Below are 23,921 nucleotides of genomic sequence, written 5' to 3' on the forward strand. Positions count from 1 at the left end.
CCTCCAGGCACCTCATCATGCCAAAGGTGCCAGAGGAACCAGTCTGTCTGGCAAGAGAACACCCCCACCCTGGCAGAGCTGGGCAGCAAACTGCCACGGCCAGCCCTTAGCTTGTGTCAGGCATTCAGCTCAGACATGGCAGCAGGAGGACATTTCTCCTGTCCACTGTGGCCTGGCCCAAGGGATATCTGGGAATCCCCACGGCAGCTCTACTGTCCCTGCAGTGCCAAGCCCAGAGCAGGCAGTGCCATTCCCTGCAGGGCTGCTGCTGCCTGCCCTGTGAAACACCCAGCTGCTGCTGGGCAGGCTGGCACAGCGCCTGTGTGAGAGCAGAAAGGCTGTGCCCTTGCCAGGGGAATGCTTTAGGCCAAGTGCTCACACAGCAGCACTTCTGGGCTGTGCTGACTTATCATCTCCCTGTTCCTGGGGGTCTCACTCCCTCCCCAGCACTTCTGTGGGTTGTTATTCCTGGAAAACATCCTAGAGACACTTTCAATCATGCCTTCATCCACTGACATTTATAGAGCTTCTTCCAGCAGCTGATGGATTTAACAGTGTGAATCTTCCCCCAGCCCCAGTCTGTTTATGCCTTTCCCTCCACAGGCTTTGTCATTACCCCAGTGCATGGCTAAAGGCAAAGCTGCAGCTCTGCTGCCAACAGCTTTCAGCTCCTGGGCACAGACCGGTCCTGGCAAAGCCCAGTTGTACCCATCTTCTGCACACTCCTTTCTAATGCCCTGCCCTCCAACCCAATCCTGCTCTGGTCTCTCCCAGCCATCTCTGCTTCTCCCCCTTGGGTGGAGGAGCTGCAGGGCTGCCAAATCTTGCAATACTCAGACTATTTCTTAAAGTCTCACCTCCTGAAATAGTGGGAAAACTTCAATTTCCTGACCTCCTGCAGCTTTTTTGTCTTTAAGGAGTTCCTCATCCTTCTGCTTGTGCAGAAAAAGCAGGGACCAGGAGCTTGCAGCCCATGCCAGGGAGCAGAGGATGGGCACAGCACACAACCAGGAGGACCCAGGCTGCAGAGCAGTGGCTGTGGCTGCTCTGTGCCAGGGACACCCAGACCTGCCAGGCAGACATCAAAAATCCCACAGGTGGTCATTCAGCTTCCCTCACCACCTCGAGGAACCAGGGCAAGAGAGATGTGTAAGGGAAAGGTGGATGCAGGGCTGGGCAGGGGCTTGGGCAGGGTGTCAAGCACCCAGCCCTGGAGTGCAGGCGTCCCTTTCATCAAGCTCTGGTGGAGCCCAAAGCCACTGAGGGCAGCACATCCTCCCTGCTCACCCAGCAGCTTTTCCAGCCACAGGAAATCCCCTCTGCCCTCACCACAGCCCACTCCAGCAGTCTTCTGGGCAGGTCAGGCCAGCAGATCCTCTGGAGCAGCTCTGATCTGACCCAGATACCCACTGGCAGCACATACCACAGCAGTGAATGCATTTCCTCCAGGGAATTATTTTTTGGGCATGCCTCCGTGGGACACATGCCACACCTGAAAGCACTGGGAGAGTTCAGGCATCACCCATGAGCACCTTGTTCAAGAAACCCAGAGATCTGCTCTGGGCAGGTCAGCACTATGAGGCAATACTTTAGTGCTCAGCTCACAGCTCCACAGTTGGGTGGGACCCTAAAATAAACTGGTATCAAGACAACTATCATGCTAAAAAAAATTATTCTACTAATTACCACTAGATTGGAAAAGACATCAGCACTGAGCAATTTTGAGACACTCATCAAGCATCAAACCAGTCTAATTACTCAAACTTTCAGGGCAAAAGCTCTGCCAAGCCCCAAATCTCCTATACGAGGTGCACAAAGCCTACCAGCTTCACTCAGCACCAAATTCCTGTGCTGGTCCTGACACACAACCCCTCCTGCCAGCATCTCCCATTTGGAGCAATTTGGAAGAATCCTGAGGACCACCAGTCAGACTGAGGGTGTGGAACTACTTTGCCACAGAACATAAATCTCAGTGATGGACCATGAGGCAGAGGGGATGGGGGCACCCTTATCCCTGCAGCTGCCAGGGTGACTGGGCCAGACAGGCCCCCCTTCTCCCACCACCACCCCCAGACTGCTCCCCCCTCCCCTGCTCTGGCATCCATCAGAAGAGCTCAGCACCAGGCACAGTCAGAAAGGCACAGTGCTGGCAGCTGGGCCATGCTGGAGGTAAGAATGGGACATGAGGATAGAGCAGAACTGTTTTTATTGGAGGTGTCAAGAGCAGGAACAAGAACAAACCTACAGGCTCCCTCCTCAAGTGCCATCCTCCCCTCGCCCACCACCACCACCACCACCACCACCACCACGGGGGCAGCCAGCATCACGTGTGCGTGCTACGAGACAACGGCCAGACTTACACTGTGCTTCAGCCAAAAGCCAGACAAAGCCCCCAGCACCCCGCTGCCACCCCCTCCTCGGTGACTGCGAGCTCAGCTTGGCCCCGCCAGGGGAAGGGCAGCACATTCACCTTCCCTCTGAGCAGGGCTGAGTTTTGCGTGAGATGCTGTGGTTAAGGGAAATCGGGAGCACAGCTCCACCAAAGTGCCAGGGCAGGTGACCTGGGCTGCAGCTCCCATGGGATCTTGGAGGAGCCCAGCAGAGAGCAAGCTGTGCAGCCTGGGCAGGGCTGCCACAGCCACAGGCAAAAACGGCATCGCTAAACCCCAAAGGGCTTCGCTGCCCCCTCTCTTCAACACAAACCAAACCAAAGGGGAGAGGGGTCAGAAGACACACCAGGAGGGGATGTGAGACGGGTCTGGAACGGCGTTTGGCTCTGCATCACTTGCCAGCCCGACGCTCCTCCTGGCGCTTGGTGAGGATGTATTTGAAGAACTCGTACACGGACCAGGCAATTGCTGTCGAGGGCATCTGAAAGATGACTCTGGCCTGGACCCCTCTGAAGTAGGCGGGCACACCGCCCACCTGGTACACCGTCCTGAAGGCATTAGCCATGCCTGTGATGTGTCCGCTGATGTTGGAGCTCAAGGCCAGGGACTCCTGGGTGTTGAGCAGCGTTTTGCAAACGTCCAAAGGCGTCGTGGCGGCAGCAGCGACGGCCCCCGCGCAGGCTCCAGAGACCACATGGGAGCCCGGGTTGTACTGTCTGTGGGGGTTGAGCTGCTCTTGCAGGAACTCATAGGTCATGAAGTGAATGGCTTGGAAGGGGATGTTCATGGTGAGCTGGGTGGTGTAGCTGCGGTAGAAAGCCCCGGCCCCTTCGTTGCGCCACACAGCCCGCACACAGTCCATCACGTGCTGGTAAGGCGAGTTGTACATCTGCATCCTCTGCTTCACCACTTGGGACAGGCAGCGGCAACCAGCACCCGGGCACGGAGGGGGAGAGGAGAGAGAAGGGTAAACACAAAGCCAGGCTTCCTCCAACTGCTTGGAGTTTGGTGACACTGGCCTAAGAGCTGAAGAGAGACAACTCGAACCACCGGTGCCCACGGGTCTCCAGACAGGACACCAGCTGTTTAAATCTGCTGAGGCATCGCTGCCACACAGACATCACCACTCACATGCCACAGCCTCAGGGAATATCCTGATATCCCATTGCTTACAGTCCAGATCCACCCTTGCTCCTGAGCAACCAGTGTTTCCCCATCCACTGCTGCAGAGCTATCAGTCAGTCAGAAGAACCCCCTGGCATCCAGTCTCTTATTTCCCAGAGAACTCTTCATCTGGATAAGACTGTCCCCACCCTGCCACCCCCACTGCAGCCCAGAATAACCACAGCTCATTGCAGAGCCCACTAGCCAGGAACTGTTAGCAGCCACTGCCAAAATGCAGCCACTGTGGGCAAGGTTCAGAGCTAAACCCCCCTAAACCATCCAAGAGTGGGACAGGGAAGTCCAGAGCACAGCCTGCCACTGTTCTACCTCCCCCTATCTCAATGTGACCATAAGGAGCTGAAAACTGCTGAACTACTACAGTCATGACAAGAGGAGCTCCATGACAATGCTCTGGCAGCTGCCTGCTCCTCAGGGTCCCTGTCATGCAGTGGGGAGGCAGGATCTGTGCCCACACCAGCTGGAGCCTGCACTATCACAAGCCCTCCAGTTTAAAAGGGAAAAATACTTTCATGACTGGCCTTTCCTCATTGTTTCTCCTTCTCCCACCACTTCCACGGACTCAGTAAAATTACTAACTCCCTATACCTCTTTCATATATACCAGGCTCATCAAAATCAGCATCTTCCAGACATTTCAGAAGATCTCCCTTCTCCCAACTTGTCTAGCACATTTTTATACCCCACTCTTTTAATCTTTCTCTTGAACACAGGCCCACGACTGTACCACCTCTTCCCTAGATATCAATACAGCAGTGTCCAGCTTCCACACACTCAGAATGACTTTGGCAGTGCCCATCACATCTCTCTTCCCTTCTTTCCTGCTCCAGGTTACAGTCCCCAGCCAAACTCCTGGATGAAAAGCCCATGCCTTCCCTCCCAGCTCCTCCTGAACCGTGGTTTGCTGTGTTCCCGAGTTAATCTCTTCTACCCACCCTGCCCACAACAGGCAGCCACCAGGGTCCCTAACTGGAGCCATGGGCCCCCAAAGAACCCCTGCAGTCAGGCAAGAACAAGAGCACTCTCTGTGCTACAGAGGGGACCCAAGAAGCTCGGGCAGACTCTGACTGTCCCTCCCCAGCAGGCCGGGACCATCATTACCTTCAGCAGGGTTCATGGCTGCATCGTGGAGCAACGTTGCTACACACCCGGCTGCACCTGCAAAACAAGAACTGCCACATGTGAGGGGGGGAAAGGTGAGGGACCCTGGGACTCCAGCACAGCCCCAAGTCCCTGGCCAAGGCACAGGAGGAGGCCCATGAAAAAGGTGAGATCTGAAGGCAGCCTCCATGTCCCTTCCAAAAGGCACGCTGGTCCTCAGGGGTTCCCACCCAGAGTGAGATAGAGAGGGGGAAGATTGTGACAGGCTTCCATATCTCATGGGCTGACCGGGACTCATTTGTGCCCACTCTTTGGGGGACAGGGCAATGCCCCAGCTGGCAGGGAGGCTCATGGTGAGTGTCCCCATGTCCCGCTGGCACTCTGCTGCACGCCTGCCAGGGGCGGAACGTGCCCTGCTCTCCCCTCAGCCCCATGCTCCCCCTACTGTGGCGGGTCCTGGAGAAGGGTAATGGGCACCATGGCGAGACGGGCTCCGAAACCACATGGCACTCCTGGGGCGAGCTCTGGCACTGCCGACCCACGGGGCCACGGCCAGTCCCAGCTTGTCTGCAGGCAGCTCCCGTCCACCGGCATCCTCCCGAGCCAGGGCCACCGACCTGCTTCAGGCCAGACCTGGCAGCAGCTCTGGCAGGCGCGGCGCGGAGCGTCCCCGTGCCCGGCACCGTGCGGCTGGCTCATGGCTGGAGAGAGCACAGGGCTTTAGGACATCCGCGGCACCCCGAACCCGCGGCGGGACCTCCGTACCGCCACACGGGCCGCTCCCACCCCGCTCCCCCCCGGGCCTGGCGGGGCCGGTACCGTTGGCCACATGGCTATTGCCCCCCGCGTGGATAACGTCGCTCAGCGTCTTTTTTAACTTTTCGTAGCAGGCGAAGTAGAGGGCGTGCGCCGGCCCGGCGCCGGTGGCCGTGATGTTCAGGCCGCGCATGGGCCGCCAGACGCCCTCGGTGCGGGCGATGCGCCACAGGGCCTCCAGCACGTTCCGGTAGCGAGCGGCGGGCTCCGGCTGCAGGCTCTGCATCCGCGTCTGCAAAACAGGGCGGGCCCGGCCGTGCGGCTCGTCAGACCGTGCCCGGGGCTCCCGGTGGGACGCGCCGGCCCCCCCTCCCTCCCCGCGCCCGCGCGCCGCCGGCACCTTGACGCAGTCGATGGGGTACATCACGCAGTGCTCCATGACGCCGGCCACGGCGCCCGCCAGCATGTGCGTGGACACGGCGGCGCCCTGCGGCAGCGCCTCGTAGTCGGGGGCGGGCGGGGAGCGCGGCTCGGGGCCCCCCGGGCCGGGACCGGGACCCGGCGCCACCTCCGTCTCCGCGCCGCCCCGCCGCGCCCGGCCCGCGCCGCCGCCGCCCATCAGCAGCAGCAGGACGCGGCCCGACTCCGCGCCGCCCCGCGCGCCGGGGCCCGCGCCCGCCCCCGCTCCCGCCCCCAGCTCCATCGCGCCGCCGCCGCCGCCGCCGCCGCCCCGGCCCGCGCCCGCCGCGCCCCGCGCCGCCCCGCCCCTCCCTGATGCCCATTGGCCGCCGCCGGCCGGCGCCCGCCCCTGGAGCGCGCCCATTGGCTAGGCGGGCCGCGCACCGCCCACGCACACTGCGCTAATTGGCCACCGGCGCCGCGGCTCGGGCGCCGCCACTGGCCGGCCGCTTTCTCTGGCGCGTTCGGGCGCGCTGCCCATTGGCCGCCGAGACTGCTCGCCCTGCCGGCCCTCACAGCCCATTGGCTGTCTCAACTTCGCGCCCCGCCCTACCGCGCAGTACATTGGCCGGCGCGCCCGCGACCTTTGGCCCTCTCGCCCCGCCTCTCCGGGGGACTGAAGAGCCGCCATTGGCGGGCGAGTCCGCCACTCCGGACGTCGGAGCGCGCTGTGTATTTGGGCGCCCGCGATTGGCTGGCAGCCTGCGCGCGCCGCCTCCCGGCGAAGGTCGGACGCGGGAGCAAGGGCGAAGCCGGGCACCGCCTCCGCCCGCGCGAGTGGGGGCGCGTTCCGCCCACTACGATTGGCCGTCGGGCAGCATGGGCGTGGCTCCAGCAGGGCGGGCAGAGCCGATTGGCCGCCGTGGCGCGGGGGGCGGGGCTCCGCCGGCGGGGCGCGGCGGCGGCGGCGGCCGGTGACGTGTCCGCCGGTGCCGGCGGCGGTGCCCGCAGCGGCGATGCGCTGGCGGGCGGCAGCGGGCGCACATGGCCAGGTGAGTGCGGCCGCGCCGGGGGTTCGGGGCCGGGGCCGGCGCGGTGCCGGTGCTCAACAGTGGTCTCTGCCCTCAGGGTCGGCGTTTTCTGCCTGTCGTGGCGCTCGGTGGGACCGTGCCCGGGGCCGCGGCAGCGGCCGGCTGTGCTGGGGCTCGCTCTCCTTTTGGGGCTGCTGCTGCTGCTGGCGGCCGCCGTGCCCCGCCGCTGGGCCGCGCCGCCCCGCGCCTCCCGGCGGGACGAGAGGTGAGCGGGGACCGGGCTGCCGGGAGCGGGGTCACGGCCGCCGCCGGTGCTAAGCCGCCGGTGCTGAGCAGCCGTGCCGCCGTGCCGCAGGTACCTGGCGCGGGCGGAGGAGCTGACGGCCACGGACACCGAGGACTCGTCCCTTAATTACGGGGTGGTAGTGGACTGCGGGAGCAGCGGGTCCCGCGTTTTCGTCTACTTCTGGCCTCCGCACAACGGGAACCCCCACGACCTGCTGGACATCCGGCAGATGAGGGACCGCAGCAGCCGCCCCGTCGTCAAGAAAATTAAACCCGGTGCGTGCTGCCCCTCTCCGGCCCCGAGCCCCCCGGCACAGACGGGGCGGGCTGGCTCACGGTGCCTTCCCCGCCAGGCATCTCGGTGACCGCGGCAGCCCCCGAGCAGGCCACGCCGTACCTGCGGCCCCTGCTGCGGTTCGCGGCCGCGCACGTCCCGCCGCGGAAGCACAAGGAGACGCCGCTGTACATCCTGTGCACGGCCGGCATGCGGCTGCTGCCCGAGCGGTGAGTTCGCCGCCCTTGTCAGGAGAGCCGGGGGTGCCCTGGGATCCCTCAGCCCCGGGAGGAGCAGGACAGCTGCCTGCTCTTGGAGCTTGCGGGAGAATCGACAATCCTCTGGGGCAAGGGATGCAGAAGGAGGGTTTGAGCGTGCTGGGAGGACATGCTTTTGACTGAGGATCTCAAACAAATAGACCTATTTTTCATCTCCAAAACATGCTGGCTGCAGCAGCAGGACTTGTGGGGTTGAACAGGGATGTAGTGCGGTGTGATTCCTGGTGTCTCCACCAGCATCAGCATCTGTCCCTCTCCTGCAACCTTGCAGGCAGCAAGCTGCAATCCTGGAAGACTTGGTGACAAATGTGCCCCTGGAGTTTGATTTCCTCTTCTCCAAATCACACGCAGAAGTGATCTCAGGGAAGCAGGAAGGTAGGAGCAGCCACAAAGCACTGCTTGTTCCTCTTTGGTATGTTGTTGTAATGACCTTTTCTGTCTTGCGCAGGTGTCTACGCGTGGATTGGCATCAACTTTGTCCTGGGACGGTTTGATCACGAGGATGGTGAGTCTGGCTGCTTGTAGAACAGCTGGGAGGGTCTAAGCAGAGCGTACTGGAGTTTGTACCAGTGCTGTAGCTAAGATCAACCTCTGGAGTAGGCAGCATGCCCGACTCCTGTCGTAAGTGTGAAACTTTCCTGGAGCTGGGAGCTGATCCTTGCAGGTGGCCCTTGGGATCTGCCTGCAGGGGGGGAGGAGCCCTATGAGGCAGCTGTGGGGTGATGATGGAAGGGAGAAGATGCTGCCCCAGGCCCTGCCTCTTGCTGACATGCTGCTGTGGGTTGCAGAGGAGGATGCAGTGGTCACCGTAGAACTTGGGGACCAGGGGAAGCCCCTGGTTCGGAAACGAACAGTTGGGATCCTCGACATGGGAGGAGCCTCGCTGCAGATTGCCTACGAGGTGCCCGACTCCGGAGCCATCTCCTCCCCACAGCAGGTGCGTGTCCGGTCCCCGAGAGCAGCTCCTGCCTTCCCTGGACTGCTGCTGATCATGGACCTATCTGTGTCAGCAGGACGAGGCTGCTAAGAGCTTGCTGGCAGAATTCAACCTGGGCTGTGACGTGCAGCACACTGGCCACATGTACCGTGTCTACGTCAACACTTTCCTGGGCTTCGGGGGCAATTTTGCCCGGCAGCGCTATGAGGAGCACATGCTGAACCAAACCTATGTGCACAACCGGTATTGCTGCCTCACCTAGTGGTGCCCCCACTAGAGCCTTGAGAAACAGGGTGCTGGTTCCTCCATGCTGTGCTCTCCCCCTTGGATTTGCCTCATGAGCTGCCTGTGGTGATAACAGCTCCCACAGCCACGCTGGCAGCAGCTGGTGCCTGGGCTGGCACAGAGGGCTTGGCTGCTGCTGTTCTCCAAGCCTGGCAGGCGTTATCAGTGCCACAGCTCCCTGCCTTCCTCCTTCTCTCCTTGTGACAGGCTACAGGGAGGCCTCTCCTAGTGGCTTTTGGCTTTTCCTGCTCTGACTTCCCCTCCTCCAGCACCGATTCACTCAGCACATCTTTCCATTGCATCCCCACCTTGAGCTCTCCTGTCTCCTGTCTCTCCTTTCCTTCCAAGAGCACTACATGAAGCTGTCGCCAGAGGTGGAGGCTTGGTGCCCAGGTACTCCTGTGCCAGGAGCAGCCCCTGCCTCCAGATCCCCCGGGGCTGTGCAGAGGCACAGATGCCCATGAGCTGGGTGGGGTGGGCCGTGCCTTGTTGCACCCTACAGGTGCTCAGAGCATGTAGCTGCAGGCCAGTGTGACAGATCTGGTGATTTCAGCCTTAGCAGGAGGTGGCAGGGCAGGCACCAGCTCTGCAGGGTACAAGAGGACACAGCCTGGTCTGGTGCAGAGGGTATCTGGATGAGGGACAGGGCTAGATTAGGCTTTTAGGAGGTGGTATAGGACCCCCTGTGCAATTGCCATTTTTTCCTGGACTGTTTTCCAGCCTGCACAACCAGCAGACAGGGCTGAGCCCCAAGATGCCCTTCTTGGACCCCTGCCTGCCTGTGGGGCTGGAGGACACGGTGGTGAGGGGTGGCCAAACCCTGTACATCAGGGGACGAGGGGACTGGCAGGCCTGTGCAAAGCTGCTGCAGCCCCTCCTAGCAGGGTCCAATGGCAGCCATGTCTCCCTGGTGGAGACCTACAAAGCACCCATCGACTTCAGCAACAGCGAGTTTTACGGCTTCTCAGAGTTCTTCTACTGCACCGAGGATGTGCTGCGCCTGGGGGGCCAGTACAGTGCCCTCACCTTCACCTCTGCTGCCCAGGTGGGTGCTGCCTCAGCCCAGGGCAGCTGGGCTGCTCCTGGGGCTGGGAGTGAGGGCGGTTTCTGTGCTCTGAACCCCAGTTTCTCCTTCCCACAGGAGTACTGCAGCCAGCGATGGGAGGTGCTGACTCAGCGTTTCCGTGGTGGCCTCTACTCGGCGCACGCTGACCAGCACCGGCTGAAGTAAATGGGCTGGCTGGGAGGGGCCATGGCTGGCCCTCCTGGGGGCCTTTTGCTGGGGTGGGGCACTGCTGCAGCTGTTAGTGTCTGGCTGATGCTCCTGTGCGCTGTGTCCGCAGGTATCAGTGCTTCAAATCAGCCTGGATGTACAAAGTCCTTCATGACGGCTTCCAGTTCCCAGTGGACTACCCCAGCCTGCGCACAGCCCAGCTGGTGTACGACCGGGAGGTGCAGTGGACCCTGGGAGCCATCCTCTACAAGACGCGATTTCTGCCGCTCAGGTACCATCGGCTGGTGTCACACAGGGGAGGGTGGCTGGGGAGGAGCAGCACTAACTGGCACTGGGTGAGGGCTCTGCATGGACCCTGGCGGTGCCTCACTGCATCTCGTGGCCAGTTGTGATGTTCCTCTCCACAGGGATCTCCGTCAGGAGAGCATCCGGCAAGCACACCCCTCCTGGCTGCGCCTCTCTTTCGTCTACAACCACTATCTGTTCTTTGCCTGCATCCTGGTCGTGGCGCTGGCCATTGTCCTCTACCTCCTGCGGCTGCGCCGCATCCACCGCCGGCAGCTGCGCTCGGCCCAGCACACCCTGCTCTGGCTGGACAAGGTGGTGGTGCCGCTGGGCCAGGGAAGCGTGCCGTGATGCCAGAGGTGCCCAGCATCCAGTTGCACCAGCAGAACTAGGACTGGCTGACAGCCTGGGCTCTGAGAGCTTGGACTCCTCCTTAAGGACCATCTCAAAGTCTGCGCTCCGTCGTCTCTGCGTCAGAACCGGAGTCCGTGGCCTGAGGCAGCTATGGACACGAGAGCTTTCCTCTCCACCTTACTCCAGTCCTAATCTTTGCATTCCTTGGCCTCTGGCCTTTGCCTCACTACAGGGTGTAGAGCAAAGTCCTCAGCTACCAGCAGGCTCAAGGCTGCAGCCCTGGCAGATCCCTCAGATAACAGGACACTATTACTGAGGCAGCCAACCCAGGGCTCTGGCCTGAAGTACTGAGCCACCCCGTGACTCAGCTACCAGTTTGTAGAGCAACCTGGTGAGGTGCTGTGGTTCATCACCTGGGGTGGCCTTCTGCAGGCCCTGACAAGCCCAGGGGTGGGAGAGCAGCAGGCACCAGCTGGAGGAACTGCAGGAACAAGGTAAACCATGAGTTCCACCAGGCTGCTCTGCCCAGCCTGGCTCCTCTTGGAGTATTCCTGAAGGGGTGTCCTGCTCTTTGCTATGTCTTCCCTCTGAGGACAATCCTACAGTCCTACCCATCATCCCAGATTGAGCCCTGAGGGCTCACTGATTGATTCTTGAGGCACCACCAAAGTGGGCTGTCTTTCCTTTCACTCATTCATTCCCTCCTGGGCACAGCTGCCCTGTGCTGTCCCAGGCACCAGTGTCAGGACCTGTGGTTCTTTCCTCCATGTGGGTGGGCTGGGCCTGCCCCTGGGAGAGCCCCCTCAGCCCAGCCCAGCTGAGCTCTCAGCCCCAGGACAGGCCAGGGCTGAGCTGTGCACAGCACAGGCACAAACCTTCCCTGGGGCTGGAGCCCCACCAGTGGTCCAATGAAGTTTGTCACTTTACAGAACTCAGCTGTTCTCATTCCTGTAGCAATAAACAAACCCCTTGAGCCATCCAGCACTGTCTCATTTCCTAGTGAGCAGCTCTCAGCAGCGATGGCCTCTGGCTGGTGGCATGGCAGGGTGGCTGCATGGCTGCACAGCTCTGCTGCTGCTTCCTGCTGCCACAGTGGGATGATGGAGCTCCTTTCTTTCCTGCCAGTGTTGTTCTGATTCCAGCAGGACTGAGCTTAACTGAGCTGGTAGCAGCAAGGGGAGCTTGATCCAAACCAAACTGCTGGGATCCTTGGAAACAGCATCCTTTGCTGCCCTCTTCCTAAGAGGAAAATCCTGCCCACTCAGAGGCACTCAGAGCCTCTCCAAGATGTTGGGCTCTGCTTTTTACCTTGTTCCCCACCTGACTCTTAGCTGCCTGGCAAAGAGGCTGCTGAGCTGCTCCAGCACCATGGAAATGGTCCCAGCACAGCTGCAAGAGGCCGGGCAAGTACCCAGTTCTCTCTCTAGCACACACAGTTCCCTCCCTGTGACCCTGGTCTCACAGCATGAGCACACAGGTGCCATCAAGGATAAAACTTTCCGTGCATCAGTGTGCTGCTGACCTCCTGCTCAACAGCTGAGGATCCCAGCCTTGTTCTCATGGTGCAGGAACAGTGCTGGGGAAAGGAAAGGCATCTGAATAAGGCCAAGACTTGTTCAGCCTCAAAGCAGCAAGTGACTCAGTCTCCAGCATGACTTCCTAGAAAAGGGATTTATTTCCACAACACAAGTTAAACGACACAGACAAATAAATAAATAGATAAATTATCTGATAAATAAGGGGAAACCTGAAACACAATGCCCTACTTGGCTCTCCTCAGAACCTGGACCCATCTTGTTGTGGTGGAATACCTAAACACTACTGCAGCTGCCCCCCTGCTCAGCTGGGAGACAGCCCTCTCTTCATCCCTGCCAGCAGACCCCAACACCTCCCTTACCACACCCGTGGGGGTCTGCATGCTCCTCCAGGGTCAACCCTTTGTTCTTCCACCCACGGCCAGAATCTGCCTTAGCAGGGACCACCCCCACCAGAGGGCACTGCTCACTCCACAGGGATGCAATGGCTCCTGTGTTCTCATGCAGATGGGCAGCCAGTGGATGTGATGATCAGGGACAGGGCAACTAGTGGGGCAGCTTGGGCTACGAGCAGGGGTTTCATGTGGGGACTAGGGCTGAACACACCAAGAGGGCAGGACAAGCACTGCTGGAGCAGGATCTGCTTGCACCACACACAGATCCCTCACAGGATGGGGTCCCAGTCACTGCAGCACTGGGCCAGCTGAGGGGATCTCTCCATGGTAGCGTGGTTGCTCCTAGGGCCAGATCAGCAGGCTCTCATCCAGGGATGCTGCCTGCTGTGCTTGGTCCAGGCTGCAGTGCTCCAGGTGTGCTTGGGCAGTGGGTCCAGCCTCTGTCCAGCACCTCTGGGAGCTGTTTGGTACAGGAGAGTAGAGGCTGGAACAGCTACAAGAGCTGGGGGAGGGAGAAAGGAAGAGAAGTTAGCACCAAACTGCATTCATGAGGGAGCTCCCACAAATTTGAGAACTACAGTGCTGGATGTGCTCAGGCCCAGGGGACAGCCAGCAGCCCCACAGTGGGACCAGCTCAGCACAGCCACAAGGCACTGAAGCCAAAGCATTTCCTCCAGCCCAGCAAGGGCTGACTGCAGCTCCCTCCCCAGGCAGATACAGGCAGGCGAGCAGGGATATCTGCCATCCCAGCTCCCTGGCTACTCACGGTGATGGATTTGATGGGGGTCTCTGTTGAAGCGCCAACTCCCAGGGACTGCTCACTCCCAGAGGAAGCGCACATACCAGATGGTCTCGTTCTTCAGCTGCGGCCCGAACAGGGGGTTGGCCTGGGCCAGGATGGCGATGAGCCAGCTGCAAAGGGACGCAAGCCGCTGTCAGGCCCCCAGCAGGACCAGAGCGCCAGGAGCGGCCCCTGCCCCGGGAGTGATGGGCCCGGGAGGGAGGCGGGCCGCAGCCCGGGGACCAGCCTCCATCCATGGAGGACGCTGGGCAGCAGCCACCGGTCTCGGTGAAGCCAGGGGAGGTGGGGGAAAGGCTACCGGGCCCGGCCCGCGGTACTCACAACAGGTAGCAGCACACGGCGGTGGTGACCAGCATCGTGATGATCACCCTGCGGAGACACCGGCGTTAGCACGGGAAGGCCCAGCTCCAGAACCCCCGACCGCGGCACCCCCCGAGGAGCCCCGACTCACCCGCGGTTCGGCCCCTTGGGCACGAACCAGGGCGCGGCGATGCCCACGAGGCCCCAGAAGGCGGAGAAGAGGACGAGCGGCAGCGCGAAGCTGTGCGCCGTCATGGCCGCTCCGCACCGGACTGCGCCCGCCCGCCGCCGCCGCGCCCCGCCCGCCGCCGCGCCGCGCCGCCAGCCCGCGCCTCCCATTGGCGAATCCGCTCGGCCCGGCCCGGATCCGCTCGGCCCGGCCCCCGCGTCGCTCCGCAGCTCGCTCCGCGCAGGAGCACCCAGCCAGACACAGCCGCTTCACAAAACTCCTTTATGTTACAAAGCTCGCACTCGCACTCGCCACCTCCCGCGCCAGCCCGGCTGGGCGCACACCGCCCTGCGCACCCGCGGCTCGGGGCTCGGCCGCCCCTGCGTCCGGCGGAGCGGCTCCAGGAAGGGCTCCCCCGCCGGTGCGTTACTTGGGAACTCTCCGGAGCTCGCTCATGAGCCACAGTGCCATGCTGAGCAGGGCCAGGGAGCCCGACTGGTGCGTAGCAGCCAGAGGCGTAGGGACATACAGCAGCAGGGTGCTAATGCCCAGGCCCACCTGCCAAGAAGGGAGAAGAGGTAAGAGCAGTTGTGGGTGCACCAGGGATACCATGCCCAGCACAAAGTGTGGTGTTAGAAAGGGTCACGGCCACACCATGAGCCACCTCAAATTCAGAGTGTGCATGCAGTATAGTGAGGTCTGGGGTCTAGGCAGCTCCACCTCTCAGCTCTGGACTCTTGGAGCCAGCACAGATCCAAGTGGGGTCAGGTCTGCCTTGTGAATGTGCTACAAAGGACTAGGAAAAAAATAAGGGCAGTACCTGCATGCAAGCTACAGCCAGTAAGGAAGTCACAGCCATCCTGGTCCTTCGAGGCAGTGGGATCTTCCTCGAGAAGAAGTACAGTGCTGTGACAGCTGTGATGGAGGCAATTCCCTACAGAAGGGAAGGGAAACAACCACCCTTCAATGAAAGTTCAAGGGAAATGGGTGCAGTGTGCCTTCCATGCAGTAAAAGAAATTGTGTGAACAGTATTTAACTAAAGAAATGTATTAATGGCCATGACCAAATCCTAGAGCTTCCACACCATCAGGTTAACAACCCTGAAATTTAAGTGAAGTTACAGAGACTTTAATTTCCTCCAAATTAATGCTTTACTTTTCAACAGCTTCTCATTAATTCAAGTCATTAGAGATTGTGTCTGCCCCTTCCCCAGCTGCCACCTTGACAACTGAAGGTGGAAGCTGTCATCTGGAAAACTGATCTCACTTCCACCACTCAGCTGTAGTTCACCAGCATAATCTTGCTGTGCAGGTCACCCAAGGTGATCCAGCTTAATCTTTCTTTTTTTAGTCTTAGCCACAGCTTAGTTCACAGCAGTGCTGCCAGTGGCATTTAATATCCAGATTGCTCTAACTAGCTGAGATATACCCACAGGGCACTCCTGTGCAAAACAAGTTCAGAAATGCTGCAGGAAGCATTCAATATCAGGATTTCCAAGTTTGATTTCACACAGCTTTCCCAGACATTTCAATAGCAAGGGCCACCCCAGACTGTAGCTCATGTTATGGAAAAGGAGAATCAGAGAAACAAAGTGTGTTACTTGCGCAGGAGGAAGAGCTCCTTAAGGAAGAAGGCCACACTGAAAATAAAAAACAAACCTAAACTTCCTCTTCCTGCAGAAGCAAACTGGTAAGACGCTCTCAGGCCCTTTGGACACCCTGGAAATCACTCAAGCTGACAGAACCACAGCCCAAAGAAGACAGCTTGGCTGCAGGAGGCAACCAAGAAGCAGCCCAGACATATCAGGAAGACAGCACTTACCAAGATCCTGTGATCAAACTGGACAGTTGTAGGATTCTCAAAGATATTTCTCAGCACGGGGGAGAAGGCAAGGAGATCATCTGGGATCCAGCGCTCCCCCATTTTGGGGAAGGAATTGTACACAAGGCCAGCATCCAGCCCTGCCACAAAGGCACCTGCAATTCCAGAGCAGAAAATGAGACTACCAGAGTAGACAAAGGTGTCACTCCAGGTTGCACAGCTCTCATTCAAGAGCTCAGCTTGATCCTGAATTTTTTTTAGCAAGATGTACAGAGATGACACAGCACAGGAAGGCTGGAAGGTGCCTCTCCACCTGGCCAGGAAAGACCGGTGAGGAGGTTCTTGACTGTAGGATCCCTGACAGCAGCAGTTTTCCCAGAGCATGGATGGGGTTGCTCACAGAACAGAAGAAAAAACCAAACCAGCAGAGAGGGATGAGTCACAAAGTGGACAGCAGAAAGAGCTTTACCTGAAAGAGCAGTAAGAAAAATGAGAGCTGTAGTGCCGTGAGCATATTGTCTCAAGCGAAGGAGCTGTTTGGTTTCTGGCAACTGTAAAATAAAGAGAAAAGAAGAAATAATCAAGGCATTTCCAGTGCTGTTGGCAGCAGCTAAGAAAAGCCTTCACAAAATACACAGGCCAAGGGGTTGGCTTGTATTTTAGAGGGGGATTTTACAGACCACCACACAGCAGCCATGCTTCAGTTTATCAAGTCCAGCTCTGTGCAGAAACTGAAGTGGCCCCTGGACAGTTACTGGCATAAATAATTTACCCCAGCCAGGCACACCCCTGGCTGAGCTTCCACAAATTCTGAGACTCATCAATTTGATCCAAACAGCACAAGCCAAAGCAAGTGTCCCATAACCATAAGTTTACAGAATGGGTGTTTGTAACACTGTAAGTATTAGATCAGAGTCAGGAACAGAGACTACAAGAGAGGCACCATCAGCCTTCACATCCTTTCCTTACGTTCACATCACACCCCAGCCCTCTGAACTGACACTGCCCTGACACACCACTGCATACCTTGTGTTGTGGAAGCAGCAGAGACAGCCCTGTCCAGAGGCTGGCAGAGTACAGGACCAGTGCCGAGCCCAGGTGTGCTGCCAGACGGTACTGACTGACCCGGGGGATGTCGTATGAGTCTGGCTTCTCTTCCAGACCACTCTTCACCATGTACCATCCCAGCAGCCCCTAACAAAACAGGAGAGGGCTCAGGGCCAGACAGGACAGCAGCAACCACTAAAATGGGATAAACATTAGGGGCAAAGCAACTTGTTTCCTCTACTTTCAACTAGCTAGCAGCACTGACACACTGTCATGGTGTTCAAGCCATCATGAACCCCACTGTCTTAGTTATGCTGAATCAGAAGATACCAAACTGACAGAGGGCAGGTCTAGATTAGATTTGGGAAAAAAATTCTGTGCTGTGAGATGTCGCCACATTTCTCTTCACAGAGAAAAGCAAGGCACAATTTTTCCCAAGAATATTTCTAGGTTTCACATTCTCTGAACCTCGGAGAAAGGAAAAACAATTCTTATCTCATTTGTTGTGCCTGTGTTTGTGCAAAAGTAGAATGCAGTATGGAGATTGTTTACCCAACGTGATGGTGGGGGTCAGGGCCGTGTGTGTGTGTCAGGACTGTGGGCTGACAGTCACAAGAGTCACAAGTGTGTGCAGTTGGATGCTTGGCAGATCCAGTTTAGATGTAATGTAATAGAGTATAGAATAATAGTATAATAAAGTAATCAATTAGCCTTCTGATATCAATGGAGTCCTCCTCATCATTCCTCTCCTTTGCTGGGGGCAAAAATATCCACTATAGTGAGGGTGGTGGGCACTGGAACAGGTTTCCCAGAGAAGTTGTGGATGCCCCATCCCTGGTCAGGTTGGACGGAGCTCTGAGCAAACTGGTGCAGTAAAAGATATCTCTGGTTCGGGGGCTAAAACTAGATGATCTGTGGGGTCACTTGGTGATATTCAGAGGGGGCTAAAACCAGATGATCTGTGGGGTCACTTGGTGATATTCAGAGGGGGCTAAAACAGGGTATCTGTGGGGTCACTCAGTGGCCTCAGAGGCTGTCAGGGCTCTCACCTGGAAGCAGACAAGCGCGCAGAGTGCCAGCACCCGGCCCTTGAGGGGCGGGCTGAGGCAGCCGCGGTGCCAGAAGTAGGCGGCGGGCAGCAGGTAGGCCAGGCCCACGGCACGGCCCCACATGCGGTGAGAGTACTCCATGTACCAGATGAACTTGAACTCTGGCAGTGTCATGTCGTGGTTCAGGCTGTTAAGGGACAATAAAGCAACTGTTTCACAGTCCCCCACTGAACTTTGCACGGCATGGGATGGCCTTCCCCAGAGAACAGCAGAGGAGCCACCACCAGGCAGGCTTTGTGCGCCTTCCCAGTGACTTCAGAAAACATTTTCTTCCTTACCATGGGTTGATGAGTGGCTCAGTCGCAGGAGGGATGCTCTCAGCCCACCCTCCTTCCAGTTTTGCACACTCACATTTTAAACTCTGGGAACTGCTGGTACTTCTGGAACTCGGCTTCCCACTCCTGCTGCGTTCGGGGGGGTTTCATCTCCTTCACCAGGTGCCAGTCAACCATAGAAAGGCCTGATTCTGTCAGCCTGGGAGCAGAGACACCCACAGGTACAACTCACTCCTTGGCAGTCAGCAAATCTACGGAACTGAAGTGAGAGCTGTGGGCTGCACAGCAACCCAGGCGCTGGGACTTCGATGTCAGGATACTCTGTGGCTCTATGATAAATCTTAAAACCCTTGTTCAGACAATCCTTAAGCCCACAACTAGAAACAAGATGGAGATCAGAGAGTCTGTGAGTGACCATCCCTAAAATGACGATAGATGTGTAAGAGCTGCCCCGCAGTGGCACCCACAGACCATGAACGGTCTCCGCGGTACTCCCAGCCCTATCCCACCACGGCCCCTTGCAGCCAAAAAGGGCAGACATGGGAGGGGCTCTCAGAGGCTCTCGGTGTGCGGACAACCGCAGAGGGTCACCGGCGGCGCGGACCGGAGGGCACACACGGGTGGCTGCCTCCAGGGCCCCGCTGTGCGCCCCTGCCGGCGGGGCTAGGGGTGCCGCGCTCACCTGGTAACGCCGCCCAGCACCACGGCACCGGCCACGGCGCCGCTGCAGACCAGCAGCCATCGCCCCACGGCGGGCGGCGGCGGTGGCGCGGCGGGCTGGGGCGCCTGCTGCAGCAGGCGGCGCGGGAGGCAGAGCGGCGGGGGCAGGCGGCCGTGTGTCGGCGGTGGCGGTGCGGGTCCCCCCCGCAGCAGCCGCCAGGCCCCGCCGCGCGCCGCTCGCAGCATCCCGAGCCACGCCGGAAGTGTCGCCGCCGGAAGCGCGGGACGAGCACTTCCGGGCCCGCCCGGGCGTCGCCATGACGATCGCGCGGCGCGTGACCGGCAGCGCAGAGCAGCGACCCCCGCGCGCCGCCAGCGCAGGTGCTGAGGGCGCGTGCGGGACGGGGGCGGGGCCCGCGCGGCGGCGGGGGCGGGGCCGAGGCGCCCGAGGGGCGGGGCTCGCTCGCGCCGCGCGCCGGCGTGGGCGCGCCCGGCTCGCGTCCCGCGCCTCCGCCCGCCCGCGCGCCTGCCCTCGCGCCAACGGGCGGTGCGGGCCCGGGCCGCGAGGGGGCGGGTCCGGAAGCGCTGGCGGGGAGGCGGGGCCTGAGGCGGAAGCGGGGCGGGCCCGCGGAGGGGCCGGCGCGGCCCGGGAGGGCGCCATGGGGCGGTCCGGGGTGACCGCGCCGCTCCCGCCCCGCAGGCATGGACGATGGGTTCCTCATGGAGGTGTGCGTGGACTCGGTGGAGTCCGCCGTCAACGCGGAGCGCGGAGGTAAGGCCCGGGGGTCTCGCGGGAGGGGGCGGTAGCGCGGCGGGGCCGGTTCTGACGCTCCTCTCCGCAGGTGCCGGGCGGATCGAGCTGTGCGCGGGCCTCGTGGAAGGAGGGACCACCCCGAGCATGGGTGAGCCGCGGCCGCCCCCGGGCCGCCTTCCCCGCCGGTCTCCCTGCGCTGGTTCCCGCCGCGGCCGCGCCCGGCCGGTGCTGAGCCGCCCCCGTCCCGCCGGCAGGGCTGCTGCAGGTGGTGAAGCAGTGCGTGCGGGTCCCGGTGTTCGTCATGATCCGGCCCCGCGGCGGGGATTTCCTCTACTCGGACCGGGAGGTGGAGGTGATGAAGGCCGACATCCGCCTGGCCAAGCTGCATGGCGCTGACGGGCTCGTGTTCGGGGCCCTCACCGAGGACGGGCGCATCGACACCGAGCTCTGCACGGCGCTGCTGGGTGAGGGCGAGCTCTGCCAGGCGGAGCTCTGGGCCTGGCGGGGCTGTGGCGCTGCTCCGGCTGGTGCCGTAGAAATGTACAGAGGGCTTGGGTCTGTGCATCCTGTCTGCGGTCTTGCCATCTCTTTCCACCGTTTTCGGTTTCATGTCCTGCCATACCTCTGAGACATTAAGTACTTTAGAAACTTTGCAGGCCGAGGGCCACAGCCCCAAGCCATTCACACAGAGTTTGAGGCCACCTGGGACATAATAGCAAAGTGTAGGAAGGCTTAGGTGAGCTGCTTTAACCTGTTGAATTCTCTCTCGCATTTTCTTTGTCCTTTGTTCTTTTCCTTATGTCCTTACTGCAGGTGTCTAGGATCTCTATCTCCTGGACTTTGGCCTTGTGTGTAGCTGGCAATTCATCTTCATTTTTCTCTCTTAACAGGCAGAAGGAGAAAAGATTATAAGAGAGAGGTGTGAACACATGAAAAGCTGCAGTGGGAGACTGTTAGCCCAGACCACAAACATGCAGAAGGAAATTCTCTTTCTTGCTGCATGTTTTTTGGGAGCTACGGCCAAAGCTAAAGAGGCCTGGGGCTTTCCCTGGTGATGTGGTGCTGGGGCTCTCATACGAAGGGGAATGTGCTGTAAGGAGTGCAGCAAAGGACAAGGGTCTTGCCAGGACTTAGCAGAGAGTAGGTGGATATCTTTTTGTAGAAATAAATTAGCTTTTCTCAGTAAGTAGAGGACCTCGGGTGAAGTTTGCTGTGGTCTGAGAGCAGAAATTGTAGGTAGTGAAAGAAATCACAAAAATCAGCTCCCCTGCTTCCAAAGAGCAATGGTCCTGGCCTTTCCCCAGCTAGATGATACAACTTCCCTGCTTCCTTCCTGCTGAGAAACACATCTGTGGTGGGAATGAGGGTTCTGCATGTCCCAGATAGGATGGGGGATTTTGGTGTTACCCATAAAACCAAAGGTTTGTTGCCTTCTCAAAGGTTAGAAGAACTCTTCCTCACGAAAAAGCCTGGATGAGCAGCATTGTTCCCAGCAAGAATGGGGACTCTCTGAGCTCCCTAGGAATGGTTGAGAAGCCTTTGCCCTCTCATGTGTGTTTCTGGTTGTAGCACAAGGGACTCTGTTCCAGCCCTGACTGACCACATGTGTTCTTTTGCAGCCGTGTGCCGTCCCCTGCCCGTCACGTTTCACCGCGGTGAGTCTGCAGGGACAGCAGCCCTGGGCAGGGGCCAGTCTGTGTGTGTCCCACTGCTGGGGGAGGGAGGGGCTGCGAGGGAGCTGAGCTTGATCTTCTTTGGTTGCTCTTTGGAGAGGGAGAGCTCTGCAGGCTGTGCTATTCCCCACAAGAGAAAAGGTCCAGGGGGCTCAGGTTTGGGAGCTGTCTCATTGCCCTGTGAGAGAGGAGGTGTCTGAGGAGCTGGGTATGCCCTGGCACTCTGCAAGGGGAGTGTTACAGTCAGGAACTGTGAACCCAGGGTGTGAGCAGGACACTTCCTATCTCTGCCTTTGGGGAGCTGGCTGAGGGACAGGGCTTGAGCACAATGAACTGAGCGATTTCTGAGCTGCTGTTCTGGTCCCTCAGCCTTTGACATGGTGCATGACCCTCTGGTGGCACTGGAGACCCTGATTTCCCTGGGCTTTGAGAGGGTGCTGACGAGTGGCTGTGACAGCTCAGCACTGGAAGGATTGTCCTTGATTAAGAGGCTTGCAGAACAGGTGAGTGCTTGCTGTGCTCTGCTGGGTTACTGTGGCTGCATCCTGGCACTGCCTGCAGGCAGCTGCTTTATGGTATCCCTCGTTTCTGGAAGGGAATTCTGTCAAGGACTGTTTGCCTTCCCTCTCTTGCTTGGCTTTAATCTGTTTCCCCAAGTCCATGTAGGCTGGGCCCTGAAATCTCCCACAGCAAAACCTGGTTGGGTTCTTGCTTGCAGATTTGGGGTGGGTGGTGGGAGAAGGTTTAGACAGCTGGCATGATGATCCCACACAAACAGCAGAGTGGGGTCCCTGCTGAGTGTGTCTCACAGTTCCTTTTAGGAAAGTGCAACAGGTGAGGCAGGAGGGAATGGTGACAGGTTGTCTTAGCTGTAACTGCAAGTTCTTTTCCACTTTTCATTTTAAAACATGAATGCTACAAAAAAGATGGGTGAGAGCACACAAACTGTAAACCATGGTGACATCCATGAGCTTATGGAAGATGCTGCATGTGAAGTTTCTTTGCTGCCTCACAAACGCATGTGCGGATGTGGTCCTCAATAATATCACTGACATGTATGTTACTTTTCTTTCAGGCAAAGGGCAGAATTGTGGTGGTACCAGGTAATGTTTTTTGTCATCTGTACCAGGTCCTGCAATCCTTAGCCTTTCCTGGCTAGCCTCCTTGCCCTGGATTCCTTGCCCTGGAATCCACTTTCTGATCTGGCTTTCTGAGCCAGCTGCCCAGGAGGAGCAGCTCCTGTCCTGGTGTGAGTAAAGGCCATGCAGCCTGTTGAGGAGGGCAGAGCCCTGCAGCTATTGCTCCCTGCAGGGTTTGGGGACAGCTCTAGATCTGTGGGAGAGCATGAGCCAAGGCTTCTCCCGTCCCTTTGCACTTGCCCGTGTCTCTGTTGTCCCAAGGGCTGCTTTTTCCCTTCGGTGTATGAGGCTCCTGTCCCTTAGTGGTGAGGTCTGGAACAGTGTCATTGCTCGGTGTGTGACATCGGGCTTGTTCCCACCAGGAGGTGGCATCACGGAGCGCAACCTGCAGAGGATTCTGGAAGGCTCCACTGCTTCCGAGTTTCACTGCTCTGCTCGCTCAGCTCGGGACTCAGGGATGAAGTTCAGGTAACTGATTATTTGTGTTTATTTTTTAGCAGAACTCTGTGAGGGAAAGGCTAATGAATGTGAGCATGGGTTTGTAGAACTGGCATTAATTTCAAACAGCTTCCTGAGTGCTAGTTGTGCTTTTGTGTTTGGGATCATGGTACCTGATATTCTGCAGTGTATGAATCCAGCAGTGCTCCTCACGTGGACATGAGTTCCATGCAGCACCAGATCCTTGGGGCATTTCTCTTGCTACTGGTGCCCTAGGAGTTCTGAGGGCACTTGGGAAGGCGGATTGTGGTGTAGTTGCCTTAGACTTTTAACATAAACATGTAGGATTTGGCAAGCCAGTGGGATGTGCTTCTGAAAAACGAGTGAGGAATGGGCTATATTTGTCCCTAGGTCTGCACTTCTTTGGATTATTGTTCTTTCTATTACTGTCCCAACTTAGGTTTGGCTGGCACCATCTTTGGCCAGTGCTGAAGCTAGGGGAAATATGGGGGTGTTTTTCTTGGTGGATCTTACTCCTCCGTGTCCCCAGCAGGTCACCACTAATCACTGGTTTTCCTGACAGAAACCCGAACGTTGCCATGGGAGCGTCCTTCTCTGCCCCCGAGTACTCCATAAAGGTGGCAGACGTGGCCAAAGTGAGGACCCTGAACGCCATTGCCAAGAACATTCTGTAGTGGAGGGCCAAGAGCACAGAGACTCCAGGGTGTGCCCTGGCACACGGACTGATGGGCACTGCTTCCGTCCCCAGGCTGCAGAGGATGTGCACTAGGTGATGGAGCCTGACACCTCTTCCCTTGCCTTCCCTCAAGCCCCTGGCCTGGAAACTTATGTTGGCCATTTTAAATAAAAGGACTCATTTCCAGATGTTGCAGCAGCAGCAAGTGTTGGGCAGCATTTGGGAGGAAGGGAGGTGGTGAGCAAGTAGGGGGACTGAATTGTATAGCACTGCATGTGATTGTCAAATAAACACTGCAGCTGCCCCCCTCTTGCTG

The 23,921-nt window shown here is 58.7% G+C and overlaps 5 protein-coding genes across 5 annotated transcripts; 2 read left to right on the forward strand and 3 right to left on the reverse strand.

Annotated features, from left to right (window-relative positions):
• Positions 1–2,189: 2,189 nt before the first annotated feature.
• On the reverse strand, positions 2,190–6,172 carry SLC25A28 (solute carrier family 25 member 28). The gene is made up of 4 exons (XM_054637130.2): positions 5,829–6,172; positions 5,492–5,720; positions 4,673–4,729; positions 2,190–3,299 (listed from the first exon to the last, which is right to left on the reverse strand). The coding sequence occupies exons 1-4, from the start codon at positions 6,129–6,131 to the stop codon at positions 2,782–2,784; spliced, it is 1,107 nt and encodes a 368-aa protein (XP_054493105.1). The 5' UTR covers positions 6,132–6,172; the 3' UTR covers positions 2,190–2,781.
• A 406-nt stretch (positions 6,173–6,578) lies between these two features.
• Positions 6,579–11,771, forward strand: ENTPD7 (ectonucleoside triphosphate diphosphohydrolase 7). The gene is made up of 12 exons (XM_054637843.2): positions 6,579–6,879; positions 6,956–7,123; positions 7,214–7,419; positions 7,497–7,647; positions 7,967–8,070; positions 8,144–8,200; positions 8,484–8,632; positions 8,709–8,875; positions 9,638–9,962; positions 10,059–10,144; positions 10,261–10,422; positions 10,559–11,771. Exons 1-12 carry the CDS (start codon positions 6,872–6,874, stop codon positions 10,785–10,787), a joined length of 1,812 nt encoding a protein of 603 aa, XP_054493818.1. The 5' UTR covers positions 6,579–6,871; the 3' UTR covers positions 10,788–11,771.
• Positions 11,772–12,442: 671 nt separating this feature from the next.
• ATP6V0E2 (ATPase H+ transporting V0 subunit e2) lies at positions 12,443–14,131 on the reverse strand. The gene is made up of 4 exons (XM_054637278.2): positions 13,974–14,131; positions 13,844–13,891; positions 13,487–13,632; positions 12,443–13,222 (listed from the first exon to the last, which is right to left on the reverse strand). The coding sequence occupies exons 1-3, from the start codon at positions 14,075–14,077 to the stop codon at positions 13,539–13,541; spliced, it is 246 nt and encodes an 81-aa protein (XP_054493253.1). The 5' UTR covers positions 14,078–14,131; the 3' UTR covers positions 12,443–13,222; positions 13,487–13,538.
• A 128-nt stretch (positions 14,132–14,259) lies between these two features.
• On the reverse strand, positions 14,260–19,150 carry COX15 (cytochrome c oxidase assembly factor COX15). Its single transcript, XM_054637344.2, has 8 exons — positions 18,927–19,150; positions 18,321–18,443; positions 17,910–18,096; positions 16,840–17,007; positions 16,283–16,364; positions 15,814–15,968; positions 14,812–14,925; positions 14,260–14,549 (listed from the first exon to the last, which is right to left on the reverse strand). Exons 1-8 carry the CDS (start codon positions 19,148–19,150, stop codon positions 14,418–14,420), a joined length of 1,185 nt encoding a protein of 394 aa, XP_054493319.1. The 3' UTR covers positions 14,260–14,417.
• Positions 19,151–19,161: 11 nt separating this feature from the next.
• On the forward strand, positions 19,162–23,916 carry CUTC (cutC copper transporter). Its single transcript, XM_054636905.2, has 9 exons — positions 19,162–19,285; positions 19,605–19,676; positions 19,747–19,806; positions 19,913–20,122; positions 21,278–21,313; positions 21,701–21,834; positions 22,407–22,434; positions 22,833–22,938; positions 23,492–23,916. Exons 1-9 carry the CDS (start codon positions 19,222–19,224, stop codon positions 23,601–23,603), a joined length of 822 nt encoding a protein of 273 aa, XP_054492880.2. The 5' UTR covers positions 19,162–19,221; the 3' UTR covers positions 23,604–23,916.
• The last annotated feature ends 5 nt before the right edge of the window (positions 23,917–23,921 follow it).

This window comes from Agelaius phoeniceus, chromosome 9 (assembly GCF_051311805.1).
Source record: "Agelaius phoeniceus isolate bAgePho1 chromosome 9, bAgePho1.hap1, whole genome shotgun sequence".
Classification (NCBI taxonomy): Eukaryota; Metazoa; Chordata; class Aves; order Passeriformes; family Icteridae; genus Agelaius; species Agelaius phoeniceus.

Bases quoted from the DNA above. Each gene is read 5' to 3' on its own strand.
- CUTC (XM_054636905.2), top strand. From the start codon at position 19,222: ATGACGATCGCGCGGCGCGTGACCGGCAGCGCAGAGCAGCGACCCCCG. The intron at 20,123-21,277 runs GTGAGGGCGAGC...GTTCTTTTGCAG, and splicing joins GCTCTGCACGGCGCTGCTGG to CCGTGTGCCGTCCCCTGCCC. The intron at 21,835-22,406 runs GTGAGTGCTTGC...CTTTTCTTTCAG, and splicing joins TTAAGAGGCTTGCAGAACAG to GCAAAGGGCAGAATTGTGGT.
- ATP6V0E2 (XM_054637278.2), bottom strand. From the start codon at position 14,077: ATGACGGCGCACAGCTTCGCGCTGCCGCTCGTCCTCTTCTCCGCCTTC. The intron at 13,892-13,973 runs GTGAGTCGGGGC...GTGTCTCCGCAG, and splicing joins CCCAAGGGGCCGAACCGCGG to GGTGATCATCACGATGCTGG. The intron at 13,633-13,843 runs GTGAGTACCGCG...GTCCCTTTGCAG, and splicing joins GCCGTGTGCTGCTACCTGTT to CTGGCTCATCGCCATCCTGG.
- SLC25A28 (XM_054637130.2), bottom strand. From the start codon at position 6,131: ATGGAGCTGGGGGCGGGAGCGGGGGCGGGCGCGGGCCCCGGCGCGCGG. The intron at 5,721-5,828 runs GTGCCGGCGGCG...CCTGTTTTGCAG, and splicing joins ACCCCATCGACTGCGTCAAG to ACGCGGATGCAGAGCCTGCA. The intron at 3,300-4,672 runs GTAATGATGGTC...GCCTGTCCCAAG, and splicing joins AGCCATGAACCCTGCTGAAG to TGGTGAAGCAGAGGATGCAG.
- ENTPD7 (XM_054637843.2), top strand. The intron at 8,071-8,143 runs GTAGGAGCAGCC...TGTCTTGCGCAG, and splicing joins GATCTCAGGGAAGCAGGAAG to GTGTCTACGCGTGGATTGGC. The intron at 8,633-8,708 runs GTGCGTGTCCGG...CTGTGTCAGCAG, and splicing joins CCATCTCCTCCCCACAGCAG to GACGAGGCTGCTAAGAGCTT.
- COX15 (XM_054637344.2), bottom strand. From the start codon at position 19,150: ATGCTGCGAGCGGCGCGCGGCGGGGCCTGGCGGCTGCTGCGGGGGGGA. The intron at 17,008-17,909 runs GTGAGAGCCCTG...CTGTTTTGTTAG, and splicing joins GCGCGCTTGTCTGCTTCCAG to GGGCTGCTGGGATGGTACAT. The intron at 15,969-16,282 runs GTAAAGCTCTTT...CTGGAATTGCAG, and splicing joins TTTTCTTACTGCTCTTTCAG to GTGCCTTTGTGGCAGGGCTG.